The 16,156-nt window shown below is 40.6% G+C and overlaps 2 protein-coding genes across 6 annotated transcripts; one reads left to right on the forward strand and one right to left on the reverse strand.

Annotated features, from left to right (window-relative positions):
* Positions 1-405: 405 nt before the first annotated feature.
* Positions 406-9,590, reverse strand: LOC121568006 (diacylglycerol O-acyltransferase 2-like). 4 transcript variants are annotated; one of them, XM_041878483.2, is made up of 9 exons: positions 9,513-9,590; positions 5,446-5,487; positions 5,116-5,244; positions 4,673-4,780; positions 4,489-4,559; positions 4,156-4,360; positions 3,798-3,972; positions 2,797-2,999; positions 406-2,514 (listed from the first exon to the last, which is right to left on the reverse strand). In XM_041878483.2, the coding sequence occupies exons 2-9, from the start codon at positions 5,483-5,485 to the stop codon at positions 2,360-2,362; spliced, it is 1,086 nt and encodes a 361-aa protein (XP_041734417.1). In that variant the 5' UTR covers positions 5,486-5,487; positions 9,513-9,590; the 3' UTR covers positions 406-2,359. The 4 variants fall into 4 exon arrangements, with proteins under 4 accessions (XP_041734417.1, XP_041734416.1, XP_041734418.1 ...); XM_041878482.2 differs by lacking the exon at positions 9,513-9,590 and adding an exon at positions 9,132-9,212; XM_041878484.2 differs by lacking the exon at positions 9,513-9,590 and having other exon boundaries at positions 3,798-3,915; positions 5,446-5,628.
* A 67-nt stretch (positions 9,591-9,657) lies between these two features.
* Positions 9,658-15,240, forward strand: LOC121568005 (microtubule-associated protein 6 homolog). 2 transcript variants are annotated; one of them, XM_041878480.2, is made up of 4 exons: positions 9,658-10,419; positions 11,540-11,765; positions 12,275-12,323; positions 13,294-13,342. In XM_041878480.2, the coding sequence occupies exons 1-3, from the start codon at positions 9,668-9,670 to the stop codon at positions 12,317-12,319; spliced, it is 1,023 nt and encodes a 340-aa protein (XP_041734414.1). In that variant the 5' UTR covers positions 9,658-9,667; the 3' UTR covers positions 12,320-12,323; positions 13,294-13,342. The 2 variants fall into 2 exon arrangements, with proteins under 2 accessions (XP_041734414.1, XP_041734412.1); XM_041878478.2 differs by lacking the exon at positions 12,275-12,323 and having other exon boundaries at positions 13,294-15,240.
* The last annotated feature ends 916 nt before the right edge of the window (positions 15,241-16,156 follow it).

Here is a 16,156-nt window from a genome sequence, read left to right on the forward strand (position 1 = left end):
CATTTGTGGGTTTTCAAGCATGAACTGCTCATTTCAATTCCTGCCACAACATCTCAATTGGGATTAGGTCTGGACTTTGACTAGGCCATTCCTAATCTTCATATGTGTTGCTTTTTAGACATTTTCATGGAGACTTGATTGTGTGTTTTAGATCATTGTCTTGCTGCATGACCCATCTGCGCTTCAGCTTCAGCTCACAGACAGATGGCCTGACATTCTCCTGTAAAATTCTCTGATACAGAGCAGAATTCATATTTCTTTCTATTAAGGCAAGTGGTCCAGGTCCTGAGGCAGCAAAGCATCCCCAAACCATCACAGGTTCTTACTGTGGAATGCACCATTTGGTTTTCGGCAGGCATAATGGGACCATTAAGACTCTTGGAAGAATGTTCTATGGACAGATGATTCAAAAGTATAACTTTTTTTGTGTTTTATTTAGTCACCAATACATCAGACAATGAATGATAGGCTCACCATTTAATCCAATAGCAAAAAATGCAATATACACATTTCAAAACTGTTCTTTTTGAAGTGCTGAATAGAAAGAACAGTAGTTGGTAAGTATAATATTCTATGCAGTATTTGACTATAACTTCACATGCAAATAATTTGTATCCAATGGCAGGTTGTGAGCATGTCAGTCTTACAGATTCATTATCCTTATTCAGTACATACCAGTGGAGGCTGCTGAGGGGAAAACGGCTCATAATAATGGCTAGAATGGAGTGAATGGAATGATATCAAAAACATGGTTTTCATGGGATACTTGGCGTGAATATGTATTCAAATTGAAAGAGTGATTTGGTGCAGTGAACAAGTAACTTTGTTTCTCATTATTGCCTAAGAAACACAGTTCCAAACAATGCCTGCCTGCTTGACAGCTACCACTGTTACTCAGACAACGCTATATTTATGTTAAACTTTTCGATTGGACCCATGTCATAATAGAAAAAAAACTAACTGTGAGTGCAAATAAATCTCATGCAACAACCAAATAAAACACCTTCATTTTGGTGAGATGTAAAGGCAAGAGACATAAGGGCATATGTCATGGTAAAAATTGGAAATGTATGTGCTGCATTTAAAATAATCATGCCAATATACATGGCATGTTAATAATGTATTCTACAGCTGGTTGTCTTTCATTTATTGATTCACTTTCAAGATTAGGTGTCAACCCAACTTTGTGATATTACTATAAAGTATTTTGTTCATCCACATTTTGATCGTTTAGCCGTACAATCCAGAAAATTAAAACAACAACAATTACAGGGTGAATGGCTCAAAGGCATCAGTTCTTTACAATGAACAAATAAAGATATCAAATATTTTATAGGCATATGTAATGTTTGAGAAGCAACTGAAAGTCAATATGGTGACATACTGTATCTTGTTAAGATATGGTAACAAACACATTAAACCTTCAACAGATGCACATGTGGATGGATGAAGGGCTGGGGACCACTGCACTGACTGACAGGCAGATTCAGGGCTTTCAGTGAGGGATTAGTGATTCAAACTATGATCAATAACGTGTTCTATGCCCTTCCTAAATAAAGAGGGAATGTTATAGTGTGTATATGTTTTATTAAGACCTACATTCTTATCATTGTTATGTGAACAGATAGTCTCAGATTATGATCATGTGGCAGCTACATCTTGAGTGTCTATTGACCTCACTTGTTCTTATGTGGAAAAATTGAATTTAGATAAATAGTCTCTCTTTGAACAATCGTTTCTTTAAATATACACACTGAACCACTGAATAGTTATATTAAAACATACAAGCAACTAATAATACATGATAATGCATGCCTGCTTGATATACAATACTTTACAAAAGGTTTGAATAGCTGGCATACGTTTGTTTGTTCACTGTAGTGAAGAGTCAAGGCACCCCCGTGTGGCCATGCAAGTGACTTGTTAAGACAAATACAGCAATGATTTGACATCACAATGTTCTCTCTGCAAATATCTTTGGAAAGTGCCAGAAAACAACCCAGTTCTGATTAAAATACACATTCTCTGTTTTATTTGCTTCAGCAGAACCATAAATTGAGAGAAATATGCTGCCCCCTGGGGGTTATATTGAAGTGAATGTGATGAGCGCAATAATGCAGAAAATGTGTTACAGCCGGTTCCAGACAGCAAACAACTATCTTACCCCAGGACACTTCACCTAGTGATTATCCTAGAAAAGAATCGGCAGCATCTATTGTGTTTCTGTCTGTCTTGACAGGTAGCCTTTGATCTGTGATATTGTTCCTTTAGTCACAGCTTCAGTCATAATGTACAAGGCTTATCTGGAGCAGCCAAAGAGTAGTGCTTGTGTCTGACCCGGCCAGGGTATGACCACTCCTCAGTGAATCACCAGTACATCCTCCTCCCTCAACCCAAAGTGGGTCTTGTGCTTGTCAAAGAGCTGTGTAAGGGAGCTCATGTACATGGTGTGGTAATGATCCACTTCTTCTTGGCTGGGTGAACTGATCTTGGGCATCTCCATGGGTTTTCCAACTGAAAGGCAAAATCATTTTCTAACCGGATGACAGTCTCAGTGTTATTCACCCTTGAATAGATACAAATCTACTCTAATTCTAGATTAGATCCAAGGCCATTCTCCACATACATAACTTAATGGGGTGAAAAAAACCACACAAAAAACATTTGGTTGCACTTTGTTTTAGGGGAACAGAAATTACCAAGAAATGACATGGTCAAATGGTAATTACATAGTAAAAACCTATAAATAACTTTACAGAAGACCCCTGGTATTTCAAGGGAATATGGTAAGCTTACCAACTGAGTTGATGGGTTTGGAGAAGGGGACCAGGCCCCAGGTGTCAGGGGAGAAGAGGCCCCGGCCCTGAAACACACAGGGGGCAAAGCCCAGGATCTTCTGTAGCCTCCTCTGGATCAGCCTCCACCATGATCCCTCATCCAGTATCAGCTGCTTATACACATCATTCTCCCCAAACGAGTACACAGGCACCAGGTCAGCCCTGGTAGACAATAACACAATAAGACACAACACAACATACACTCTAAAAATTAGGGGTTCAACAAGGGTTCTTCTAAGATCCTCAAAGTTCTTTGAAGAACCTTAGGGTTCTTGGCACGGAAAATCGCCTCCTCCCTTACCTCTTCAATTAAAGTTTCATCGGCCTCTACATTATGGAAAAGGCATGTGTATGAAACCATTATCAAAACAATGTTTACCACAAAAACCAAGGTATGAATACTGTCATATGCATGTTTTGTTAAACATCTGTATAATTACTATTTTGGGGATTCACATACTTCACCCTCCCTACACCTCTGATGAATATAACAGGAAACCTGTTTGATCGCCATGCACTGCAAAATCATTCTGGCTATGATACGGAGAACATCAACACATTAACATCACCACGCCAGAGGATATACCCATTGGACTTTTTTTTATTCTGCTTTGTCACTAAAATCATAATAAACACTGACAATTAAAAGAGTGTGTTATTGTTATGCGTATTATTAATAATAATAATAGGGGAGGGGGGGTATTTCAAAAATTAACCCCAAAAGGTTATTCAAAAGGTTATTTGAGGGTCCATTAAAAGCGATTCTTTGAAGAACTTATAGGGGTTCCTCCACCGTTTCAATTTGAAGAACCCCTAAAGGATACTCCAGGAACCTTTTCTTTTTAGAGTGTAGTCAGTCTCACCTCCAGATGATTAGTTTGACAGTCTGTTTGAAGTGTATCTCCTTGAATCAATGTAGCTTTCTGGTGTGGATCGTTTGTGTATATCATGGGGACTCACCCTTGTTGCAAAGCCAGTTTCACAAAGCCCTTGCGGTTCTTTAGGGTGATACAATGAACTCCTGGAGTACAGTCCAGAGACTCAGCTGCCCCTCCAACAGTAATAACGACTGCATTCCCTGTCCCATTACATGACAGAATGAACTCCAGAGTGGCGCGATTCACAGGACAAACCCCTGAAGAATAATAATTAATCACTCTTTTTTAGGAGCAACATTTACGGAACTACTCAATCATATATATAAATGAAACCTTTACTGTCCTTGGAGGGAAATTAATCTACAATGTATGTTCACATTACGAACAATCACTCATTGTTTTAGTGTGGGTTGAGACTAACCAGAGACCAGTGTCCTCACCTGCAGACATCAGGTACTCTCTGGCTAATGGCATGCGGAAGTTCCCAGCCAGGGTAGCCACAAATGGTGTTATTCCAGGGAACTTGGCTGAAAAACCATTGGCCTCTGTTGCAAAGTTACAAAGTGCTCCAAAACAAAATATTCCATGTGGGTGGTAGCCAAGGATATAGTTTCGATTGGGCAACAAGTTGTGAGTCTTTATAAGCTGAAATCACAAGATTGTTAAAGATGAGACTCAACATTGAAATTATACTAAATAGCAAATATTGGCTTTAACAACAGTTAATTTACCCTTGGAATGTGACAAATAAGTGTGCAGTTACTATCACTCACTCGGATAGGGAAGTAGTCTCGGTAGTAGATCCACACTGTCCAGTTCCTTACCCACGAGAACCTTCGGCCAGCTAGGAGACAACACACCATATCATCAACAAAAAGCTAAAGTAAGTCTGAAGAACAACCAGTGCCCTACTCCAGCTGTATTCTCTGAAGGGCTGTAATGTAGCGTTTAGCTTGCCTTGTTTGTGTGTGTTCCAATCATAGAAGAGCCAGGTGGTGTATGAGGCTGTGACCCACCAGTAGTCAGTCCAGAGGAGGTACAGCATCACCACAGAGCATATAGGGCCTGGTCCAACACAGAGATAGGCCAGGGGATGAAACACAGATACATTTTGCATTGACAAAACATTCTATTGTCTTTTAAAATCTGTAAAAATACAAGAATCTATACAAAAAAGTTTGAGAATCATAATTTAGTATTTGTGCTGTGTCATAGCCAGTTGGAGGTTATGCATCCCATTAACACTGTGGTGCTGTGTTTATGCCCTCTGGTACGCAGCAGTTTTCCAAGAAACCCAATAAAAGGCTGGCCATTTATATGCTGTACATAAATAAAAACCAAGAATCCAGTGCTTCAGCCATTTGACAGTGAAGTGTATAGAGCTCAGCAGAGAATCTCACCCATGATAAGGAAGGAGACGATGAACTGCATGACAGAGAAGACCTGGACCTGCTTCTCCAGCCTGGGACACCAGGCCCAGCACACTGAGAGCAGGGACTGCAGGGCTGACAGGATGACGGAGCCAGTGCCTGGAACACATCACATTAGGATTGATTAAGTTAAATGTCAACCCTTTGCTACTTCAAATGCAATCAGATTCTATTCACGGGACCTTGAAAACTATACAAAATATGTAACCAATATTCAACAATATTCAAGAAATAAACCAAATGAAATTAAGGGTGAAGATACTGGAATGGATTTACTGCACCCCGTAAAAATTATCTTACCTCGCAGGACACCGGTGTATGCCGCAAGTATTGTCTTCATAACTACAATATAGAACATAGAATGCCAAAAATGTTAGCTGTCAATGGGCAATAAAACTAGTGATCTCTATTACAACCCATGACATCAGTGATCTCTCATACTCGGTTGAACAAGTTTATACCCCTCAAGGGAGGGGCTATAGTGTGAAGGGTGCTGGGATTGTCACAGAGAGTATTGTGTACTCTCTTTATTAGTGCAGGGGACATCTGAACATTGTCCTTGTATATTATCTGTTCCATTATGTCAAAAGCCCCAAATGGGCTATGTTGCCTCTCTTTAGTCATATTACATGCCATTTATAAGCTACATAAGCAAGCAGCCTTGTCTCATAGACTAGGCGTAACATATTAAATATAAATCCGGGACACTCAAATTAGTATGATATGTTAAGTTTGGTATGGTTACATAAGACAGATGATTACTTTAGGCAAAAAGTCAGGGTGGATGAGTGGTCATATAACGCGAACGTCTAGCAACCCAAAGGTTGCGTGTTTGAACTTCATCATGGACAACTTTAGCATTTTAGCTAATTAGCAACTTTTCAACTACTTACTACTTTTGAGCTACTTTGCAACTACTTAGCATGTTAGCTAACCCTAACCCTAACCTTAACCCTTTTAGCTAATCCTTCTCCTAACCCTAACCTTAACCCTTTTAGCTAACCCTTCCCCTAACCCTAACCTTAACCCTTTAACCTAAATCCTAAATGTAATCTTAACCCTAATCCCTAACCCTAACCCTTAGCCTAGCTAACATTATCCACCTAGCCACCTAGCTAGAATTCGTAACATATCATGCATTTTGCAAATTCGTAACATGTTGTACATTTTGCAAATTCGTTACATATAATACGAATTGTAATTTGTAACATGTAATACGAAAGGGGTGATGGACATCCAAAAATGAATACATACCATATGAAACGTAATATCATACTAAATGGAGTGTTGTGGATTTAAGGACAGAATAATATTAAATGCTCTGAGACCAGGTTGAAGCAAGGGATGAATTGCATGTCAATGATGATTGTCAACTAATAAAGGAAATGTGTCTGATAGCAAAATCAAACAGAAAAGTAAATAGATGTTTTATTTGATTGGACAAATGTGTTTGCCTAAGCAATCAGCCCATGGACCATGGCGTCAAAATCTAAATGAACAGATACACAAGCTGGGAAAATCCAATGGTAGTCATAGGGTGAGAGATTCCATTCCAGCGCTTTGAGACAATGTGTCTCATAGACTGTCCTTGGTTCATAACAGCTATTGTAGCTTCACAAAGCATGTCTTTGTTTCGCAATGATCCTGTAATCTTAACATTTTTGCTTGATAAAGGAAACCTTGACCCAACATTGAAACCAATGAATGAATCATGGTGAAAATAAACGTGAAAATGTATCTTGCATACTGTACATATTTATAAGGAGTCTTCTGTGAATCACGTATAATAGAATCAATATTGCCACCTGAATTATATTGTCAACTTTTCCTTACTTAATGTACAGATTTAAACAGATCACTATGAGCAAAGACAGGTAGGCTATCCATCAATGCCACTTTTAGTCTCATTGATAGAAACAAAATGCCTAAAGGCATTATAAGCCTCATATTGGCTTATTAAATAACGTTCCCACATGATATGAAACCCAAACAATTGTGCGATTTACCCTTTCACAAAGCCTATCTAATATGTCCTCCATTATAATTGGTGTTGCTTTGTATCTCTCAGCCACATGTAGATTTTTTGAATAATGCACTGGTTGTTCAAACTGTTTGTAGCTTTTTCTATCCCTCTGTGTTTCCATGTTTGTTCCCAACAGTGTCTCTGTGACTGATATGTGTGACCTTCACATACTCAATAAAGTAGGCCTACTCACACTGAGTCACACCCCACTACCCTCAAGCACCATAGGGCTACTCATAGTTATTCAGTATTGATGCTACGCTATATATACAAAAGTATGTAGACACCCCTTCAAATTAGTGGATTCGGCTATTTCAGCAACACCCAGTGTTGACAGGTGTATAACATCGAGCATACAGCCATGCAATCTCCATAGACAAACATTGACAGTAGAATGGCCTTACTGAAGAGCTCAGTGACTTTCAACGTGGCCTCGTCATAGGATGCCACCTTTCCAACCAGTCAGTTCGTCAAATTTCTGCCCTGCAAGAGCTGCCCCGGTCAATTGTAAGTGCTGTTATTGTGAAGTGGAAACATCTAGGAGCAACAACGACTCAGCAGCAAAGTGGTAGGCCACACAAGTTCACAGAAGGGGACCGCTGAGTGCTGAACTGTGTAGCGCTTAACAATAGTCTGTCCTCAGTTGTAACACTCACTACCGAGTTCCAAACTGCCTCTGGAAGCAACGTCAGCACAAGAACTGTTCGCCAGGAGCTTCATGAAATCTGGCAGTCCGACGGACGAATCTGGGTTTGGCGGATGCCAGGAGAACGCTACCTCCCCCAATGCATAGTGCCATCTGTAAAGTTTGATGGAGGAGGAATAATGGTCTGGGGCTGTTTTTCATGGTTCAGGCTCCTTAGTTCCAGTGAAGGGAAACCTTAACGCTACAACATACAATGACATTCTAGATGATTCTGTGCTTCCAACTTTGTGGCAACAGTTTGTGGAAGGCCCTTTCCTGTTTCAGCATGACAATGCCCCCGTGCACAAAGCGAGGTCCATACAGAAATGGTTTGTCGAGATCAGTATGGAAGAACTTGACTGGCCTGCACAGAGCCCTGACCTCAACCCCATCGAACACCTTTGGGATGAATTGGAATGCCGACTGCGAGCCAGGCCTAATCACCCAACATCAGTGCCCAACCTCACTAATGCTCTTGTGGCTGAATAGAAACAAGTCCCCACAGCAATGTTCCAACATCTAGTGGAAAGCCTTGCCAGAAGAGTGGAGGCTGTTACAGCAGCAAAGGGGGGACCAACTCCATATTAATGCCCATGATTTTGTAATGAGATATTTGACGTGCAGGTGTCCACATACTTTTGGCCATGTACTGTATTTAACTACTCACAGAGCTTGAGGCTTTAGATATACAGGTAACTACCAAAATAAAGGAAACACCAACATAAAGCATCTTGATTGGGCATTGGTGCACCACGAGCCAGAACAGCTTCAATTCACCTTGGCGTAGAGTGTCTGGAACTCTATTGGAGGGATGCGACACTATTCTTCCAAGAGAAATTCCATAATTTAGTGTTTTGTTGGTGGAAAACGCTGCCTCAGGCGCCACTCCAGAATCTCACATACTGTAAGTGTTCAATTGGGTTGAGATCTGGTGACTGAGATGGCCATGGTATATGGTTAACATAATGTTCATGCTCATCAAACCCTTCAGTGACCACTCGTGCCCTGTGGATGGGGGCATTGTCATCCTATGGGGGCATAGCCATGGTAGCCAAAATAATAATAGTCTGCTAAACATTTTTATACATGACCCTAAGCATGATGGGATGTTAATTGCTTAATTAACGCAGGAACCACACCTGTGTGAAAGCACCTGCTTTCAATATACTTTGTATCCCTCATACTCAAGTGTTTCCATTATTTTGGCAGCTACCTGTACATCTCCCACCATACATTCGAATCTATAGTATGTGAGGGCAGAGGTAAGCTATACTGTACACTAGATCGAGGTCCGCCGTGTCTCTACATCATCCACGGGAAAGGGAGGGTTAACCAGGCAGCGTCTCCTCCCTCTTTGCGGCCTAGACTTGACCGACCCAGGTGACAGTTCACAGTGCAGACCCCGGGCATCTTCTGAGGTTTCCGAAACGTAGCGGGGTGGGGTCGCTCTGATGCGCAACCAGAAAGCAGATTCAGACCGCCAATGCAATGTGCTCCACACAGCAAATCCAGTATATTTCAACTTAAATTATATTAGCTGTGCAGAACTAGTAGCCTACAAAGGACTTTGCTAATTTGTATTAAAATGCTCTTACATTTCTTACCATCTAGCAAGCATCGTAGGATTTCTGAAAAAAAGAGACATAGGTAGACACGTACATTTTCCTGACTGGACAGAATTTGAGTGGGCGCAGGGAGCATCATTTCCCCTTCTCCAGTCCGTGAGTAGGACGTTCTTTCAGGACTCTTATCAGTAGCCTAACACTTTGATTCAGATTTTAAGTGCATAGGTTATTCTATCTCCATCGTTGATTATGGCATGGCCGTGCATCACACGGGCTTGCTGCATTAACCGCTTCTGGAGTGAATTAGACAAAGCGGACATCGCCGTGCCTTTGGTTTTCACGAAATATTCGGATGTGGCCGAGGTGCAACACCTCCATCCTCAGCCTCCCTCTAGACAGAAGAGGACCGGACCTATCACCATAGAAACCCAGCCTTCTCACAGTGAACCGGAGGCGGCGGCGGCGGCCAAGGCACCGCCCGCGACTGGTGCCGCATCAGGAAAACATGGCTGTAGTGCGTCCGTGATGCGACAGGATTTCAGGGAATGGAAAGATATACGCCCGGAGCCCAGCTGCAAACCTAAGAATGAATATCACCCCTCGGCGACTCCTTTCAACAACGTAACCCAGTATCAGAAGGATTATAAACCATGGCCTGTCCCTAATAAGGGAGACCACCCCTGGATCCCCAAACCCAGCCCCACTGCCTCCTCTGGTGCCCAAGAAGGAGGCGTGGGGAGCAAATTGGAGCATGCAGCCACAGAGCCCGAGAGCGGTGTGGAGAAGAGTGAAATTGAAGAAAAGGTGCAAGAGAAAGAATCCAAAGAGAGGAAAAAGAAACCAGTGAAGAAGGAGAAGACTGTAGAGAAGAAAGTGAGTGCCAAAATGGAGGGACAGCCACCGGCAGGTGCCACTGTGGAGGGGAAAGGAAGGGCAGCAGCAGACGCGCTGAACAGACAGATAAAACAGGTCGTCTCAACTGGCACTGGCAGCTCTTATAGGTGAGGATCTGACTACTGTGGGACTATGTATTTTCATTGAATGTTTATTATTGAATTACTGTATTTACACATTTTCTGCCTCTGAAATGTATATTTTTTCACAGTTTAAATACAGTATATCAACCCTAAATTAAACATGGAATTTAGGCCACAATGAACTTTATTGTGGAGGCCAAAATTATTTAATGAGGCCTAACACAATATATTGTGTTGCTTAGCCAATACTCAATCTTAATATATAATTACAGTAACTACCAAACTACATGCATCAATTGTTAATCAATTGTATTTAAATGTTGTGCACATGTTGGTAAGAGAAGAACATATTGTGCACAACATTTAAATACAATTGATTAATAATTTATGCATGCGTTTTTGGTAGTTACTGTACTAGCAGTAGCAAATCCAAGATGCATGTAGCCTTCAGTCTATTGACAATAAAGCGCACGTCATCCCTACTGGGTTTTATAATCTACTCAAGAAAGCACACGCTACCTCTCCATCATGAACTGTACATGTCAGCTTTTTTCTAGATTAATCTTAAATGTTTTTTTGTTTGATATTTGATATAACATATGTTCTCTCATTTCAGTGTCCTGTGATCTTGATGATCAGACTAATGTTATCATAGATAACTGCTGCAGCATTGATTGTCCCCTGTTTCATCCTCCTCTATTACCAGATCAATACAGTAGCACATCATGTCAGGGCCAAGGCAGTAAAGGAGCTGTGGATATAATCATGTCTATTGTTCTCAACATAGGCCTCTCTAAGGCCTCTCTGGAGGGGCTCCCTCATTTGTTTCCCTAGTTTTTGACTGCAAGGTCAATGAGTTTTTGTGTAAAATGTGTAGAGAGCTTTGCAGTTGTCGTCTGTGTGTGAAAGAAACAGAAGCCCTGTGTTGTAGTTACTGTAATGGGGAGTAAAGTGACTAACGAGTCATGCTACCCTCCCTGTGTACACTTTGGCTGTAGATCTGATGTCATTTCGGTCCATTTCCTCCCACAGATTTTGGGCAACAACAATGTTTGTTTGGGATTCATAATAAAACTAAGTGATTTGTTGTATGATTAATTAATACAGTGGCATCTAATGAGTTTGCTGATTCATTGTTTTTCAGGAATGAGTTCAAGGCGTACAAAGATGTGAAGCCAGTGAAGTCAACCAAGCCCCAGTCTCAGTACAAACCCCCTATGGATGACAAGGACAAGACCAGCCTGGAGACCAGCTACAGCGCCACCTACAAGGGGGAGCAGACCAAGGTGCAGCCCACTGACAACAAGCTGCTGGAGCGCAGGAGGATACGCAGCCTGTACAACGAGCCGGGCGGCAAGGAGACCACCAAGGTGAGCCCACATCAATATGCATGTGACACTGAACACTTACCATTTTATGTTAAAATGTGTATCTAATTGCACAAAATACATGTTCAATTTCGAGTTTTCCAACCTGTTGCTGTGACGGGCCAATTCATGTTTATGTATTTATGTCTCCAATGACTCCAAATAATGCAAATTAAACTTCAAACTGCATTAGTTACTTTGGACATTGTTGTTTTCATGTATATGTTCTCCTTCAAGCAATATACTATTTTGATTTAGATGCTAAACTTATAACGATTGAGATCATCACTGTAGCCTGTTCCATGGTCCTAATCACTTTGAAATGTTGTACAGTATAAAATCTCAGAGGAACTGTCTAAACTACTAAATTAAGATAAGAATTAGCACATCACAAAACTAATGTAATCAATCAAAGTTAATTAAATCTCCACATGCATGTTTGTGAGCGGTAGGAAAGTCTCATGTGTCTGCATGCTATGTTTATATGGCCCCTCCCTCTCTCACTCTTGTAGGACTGTTCTGAGACTGAGAGCAGCTCTATTCTAGATCTGCTGTAGTCAGGTGTGTTGTCAATTTCTCTGGAAGGCATGGAGGTTGAACTCAGATTAACTCACACCTTGATTAATGCACCTTAACCAACAGGACTAGGGTCACATTAGCCACCAAACTGCCAGATAATTCAATCATTCTGTAAAGCTGTCAGCCACGTCCTTAAAGATTGCACTGCCTCTCTCAAGACCACCAAGAGAGCTTGGATTCATTAAATGAATGTATTATTTTGCATGTCATATCAACTCTCAGTCCTTTGGTTTGATTGGTGTCAGAAGAAGCACTTTATACAAAGGGCAAAAAGCCCAATTATCTTTACAAAAAAAACTAATTTGTTGAATATGACCAAAAATATAGTCTCGTCCCATAGAAAGAGAATAAGATTGTGCATATTAAGTTAGTTGTTCATATACTAACCCCAACTTTATACTGTAAGTTTGTATTTTAGACACAACCTTCAGGATGGAAATGAAATTAGTTTTTCTAAACAGAGATTATGTTCCAATGGACACAAGTGGTTTTCTTTCATCGTAAGTGCACTAACCACGTATTGCAAATATTACCAACAAGATAGTGACAAAAAAAAAAAAAACATGGGGGATTGGAAGTGATGTAGACAATTACATTGATAGAAGATACAATCTATCTGCAATATTAAGCTGATCCATTCCCTCCCCCAAAAAACTAAAAAAACAAAAAACAAAAAAACAAGATAGTGACATTTGCTATTTTATTTTTATTTGATGTTAGTAACAGGAAGGTATGTATTGCATGCTCAGAATAAAGATTTACTGTAACATCTCCAGGAAATGAATTGCCAGTGTTCACCTTAGAGATTCATGAGCTCTTTGTATCACTGTATCATACAGTATCATTCCAAAGATGATACTGTAACCTGGACTGATGACATTTTGACTGTGTAGTTTACCTACAGTTGTAGGAGGATGTGAAGTACACAATGCCCTCCTCTCTGCCTCTATAGGTGGACAAGACAAAAACCAAACCAAAAAAGACATCAACGACAACGAGCAAAATGGTGAAAAAGGCGAAAGAGAAGACCATCGCTGGTGCACTGTCAACCAAGAAGAAAACCTCCACGAGCACCAAGCCAGACGAGTCCAAGCCAGAGGGAGTCGTTATCTCAAAGAAGAGCAAAGAGATAAGCAATAGACTGGCTGAGGCAAAAAAGTAAAAACAAAACATCTCTGCACTACTTTATTTAGGGAATTAAACGCTGCCTAATGAATTAGAGAACTCTCATCCATTTCGTTTATCTCTTTCTCTCTGTATTTTCCTTCATGTTCCTCGTCTCTGTGTATACTCACTAGATGTGGAGCTTTTAAGTTGACAGTTTGACATCTTCACCATGCTGTCGTTTAACTATAATGCTTTGTGTGTGTGTGTGTGTGTGTGTGTGTGTGTGTGTGTGTGTGTGTATGCGTGCGTGTGTGCGCGTGTGTGCACGTCCTCTCTCTGTTAAAACTTCAGCACATTTTTTGCACATTCTTTTGTTGCATTTGTCAATCCTTTGTAGAAAGAAAAACATTCTAAAACAGAGAGCCATTGATACACAAACTGTACATCAAGAACAGTATATGGCTCTTAAACGGCTGTTGAAGGCAGTGAGAGGTTTTGCTTTTTTTTCTGACTACCTATCATCATACTGATGATGGATTGTCTATAGTTCTTCTTTTCGATCTCTTAGACGGCAGTGACTATGTGGTCTCTGCAGATATAAAATCTTAATTACTGTAGCGTTTCCTGGTTACAGTGACTCTACTCTTTGGACCTAGATTTCATTTCATATTTCATCATATTCGGGAGGATATCTGTTTTCATCAATTTGGTTGCTAAGAAACCAATTGAACTGTAATGTAATTGCTACAGCTTGCATGCAAGGCCCTCTTTCTGGTTGTATAGTAGCGTTCTAGTGTCCTATTCTCACGGTCACAATCTAGCTTCTCATTCATGAGAAATCACATTTCCAAAATTACTGCATGTGTAGTGATAGTCTGATCTCATACCATAAGTGTCTACACAAACAAACAAGAAAATTGTCACTGACTTACAGTACAAAAGATAGCACTTAGTACTCTAGTGCCTATTGTAACTGTTATGTCAACCCACCAGCTTTGAAGTTCTACCTTCACACACATGGTTCTACTGCCTTCTTCAATGTGAGAACCACTTTGTCCACTTTCCAGTTATTTGATACAGTATGAAAACTGATGTATTTCTGATAATACACCCGTCTTTAATGATGTCGTTATTTTATCCATTACAAAGCTGTGATCTATTGGTGTGCAAAACCATGTATAATGTTAAAATGAGCATATGTATGATATAGGAAATAGGAGAACCTATTGTATTTACTCAATCACCTCCACTTTCTTCAATGGGCTCAATAGTTAGGTGTAAAAAGATAAGGAGTGGGCCAGGATTAGAAGATCAAATCTGCTTTTTGGAACATGCAGCTGCCTGTCTGGAACCATTGGTATCACATCTATTCATAGTGAGTGTGAGTGCTACTCTGAAAGCATCTCACCCTGTCTCTCTTATGTCTGTGCACCTGCAGTCCGCCAGTATGTTACAGTATGTGGCAGTCCTCCCATACGCTGCTGTGTGTCTGCTATTGTCTATTGTACCCCCAGACCACCCTGCTCTCTGGTACCTGTCAGGGTTCAGTGTGTTAGACCTCCACAGCTCGCCGGCTCCTAGCGCCTGCCCCCCAGGACAGTAACTAATGTGCTGAGCACACCACACCTCGGTGCTATGACTCTCTCATCTATATGCTGTCAGTTTGATGCGAATGTACTCAGACCGTGTGAAATGATGACAATATGATGTCATATACTGCAGATGTGTTGTGATTGTGTGCTTGTATTCTCAGCTTGCTCTGAATGAACTAATTAAAAATGTTGAAGCAGAATCTGAATGTTGTGAATGATTATCATGATACAGTATTAGTTAATGCACCTCTATTGAAGTCTTGAACTGGCCCATAGACACTCTCTCAGACTCCTTCAGAAGAGGTATTTGTGATTTTCATTACGCTACATAGACAGAGAGAGATTGCAAAACCCATTAGAATATGAATGAGGGCACCAAAACGGCCTCTTTTTATTTTAGTGGACATTAAAGATTCAGAGGAATTACGGAAGGTCCAGTGAAGATGGTTTGGCTGCTTTGTTATTTCCCATTGGGTGGTAAAATAAAGAGATTTCTTATGGCAGTGGAATTCACGTTCTGGCAAATTACAATTATTTAAGCATATAGGCATGAAGTACAATACCATTTACATGTCAACTTGAAAAACAAAATGCAGTCAACTTGAAAGAAAATTGCATTACAATTTGTAAAACAAGGAACACTTCCCACTATTGTTAAATGAGGAACAGAAAACCATCATCAGGAATTAGTTCTGAGATATAAACGGTCCCTTAAACAGGGAGTCAACAAATGACATTGCTTCCCACAAACAAAAGGTGCCCTCAGACAACAGCAGCTATAAAATGGAAACAGTAATTTATGCTTTCCTAGCCAATCCATTGAAGGACTGAACACATGCAGGGTCTGTTGTTTGTCTGTAATTCAGTCATCCTGATGTAAAACCTCCTAAATAATTAAGTTGTTATGGGCCACTATTTGGAGAGCGAGCTGTATGAAATATTGAATGGAGGAGCAGAGATGGCAGTGGAACTGTGTCCCCTGTTTTGCCAGAAGTGTCTGCACGCACCTAGCTCGCCGTGCTATACACCTTTTATAAGAATAAAGGTGACGTTTAATTATTTTAATCTACATTCATCAGGTCCACTCTAAAGAAGTCTAGCTGACTTTGTATCTCC

The sequence above is a fragment of the Coregonus clupeaformis genome, chromosome 6, assembly GCF_020615455.1.
Source record: "Coregonus clupeaformis isolate EN_2021a chromosome 6, ASM2061545v1, whole genome shotgun sequence".
Classification (NCBI taxonomy): Eukaryota; Metazoa; Chordata; class Actinopteri; order Salmoniformes; family Salmonidae; genus Coregonus; species Coregonus clupeaformis.

Excerpts from the sequence above, each read along its gene's own strand:
- LOC121568006 (XM_041878481.2), bottom strand. The coding sequence starts at position 5,503 with ATGTTCTATATTGTAGTTATGAAGACAATACTTGCGGCATACACCGGT. Across the intron at positions 4,361-4,488 it reads GAGACTACTTCCCTATCCGA|CTTATAAAGACTCACAACTT; the intron begins GTGAGTGATAGT and ends TTGTGATTTCAG. Across the intron at positions 2,515-2,796 it reads CAAACCCATCAACTCAGTTG|TTGGAAAACCCATGGAGATG; the intron begins GTAAGCTTACCA and ends TTTGCCTTTCAG.
- LOC121568005 (XM_041878478.2), top strand. The coding sequence starts at position 9,668 with ATGGCATGGCCGTGCATCACACGGGCTTGCTGCATTAACCGCTTCTGG. Across the intron at positions 10,420-11,539 it reads GGCACTGGCAGCTCTTATAG|GAATGAGTTCAAGGCGTACA; the intron begins GTGAGGATCTGA and ends ATTGTTTTTCAG. Across the intron at positions 11,766-13,293 it reads GCGGCAAGGAGACCACCAAG|GTGGACAAGACAAAAACCAA; the intron begins GTGAGCCCACAT and ends CTGCCTCTATAG.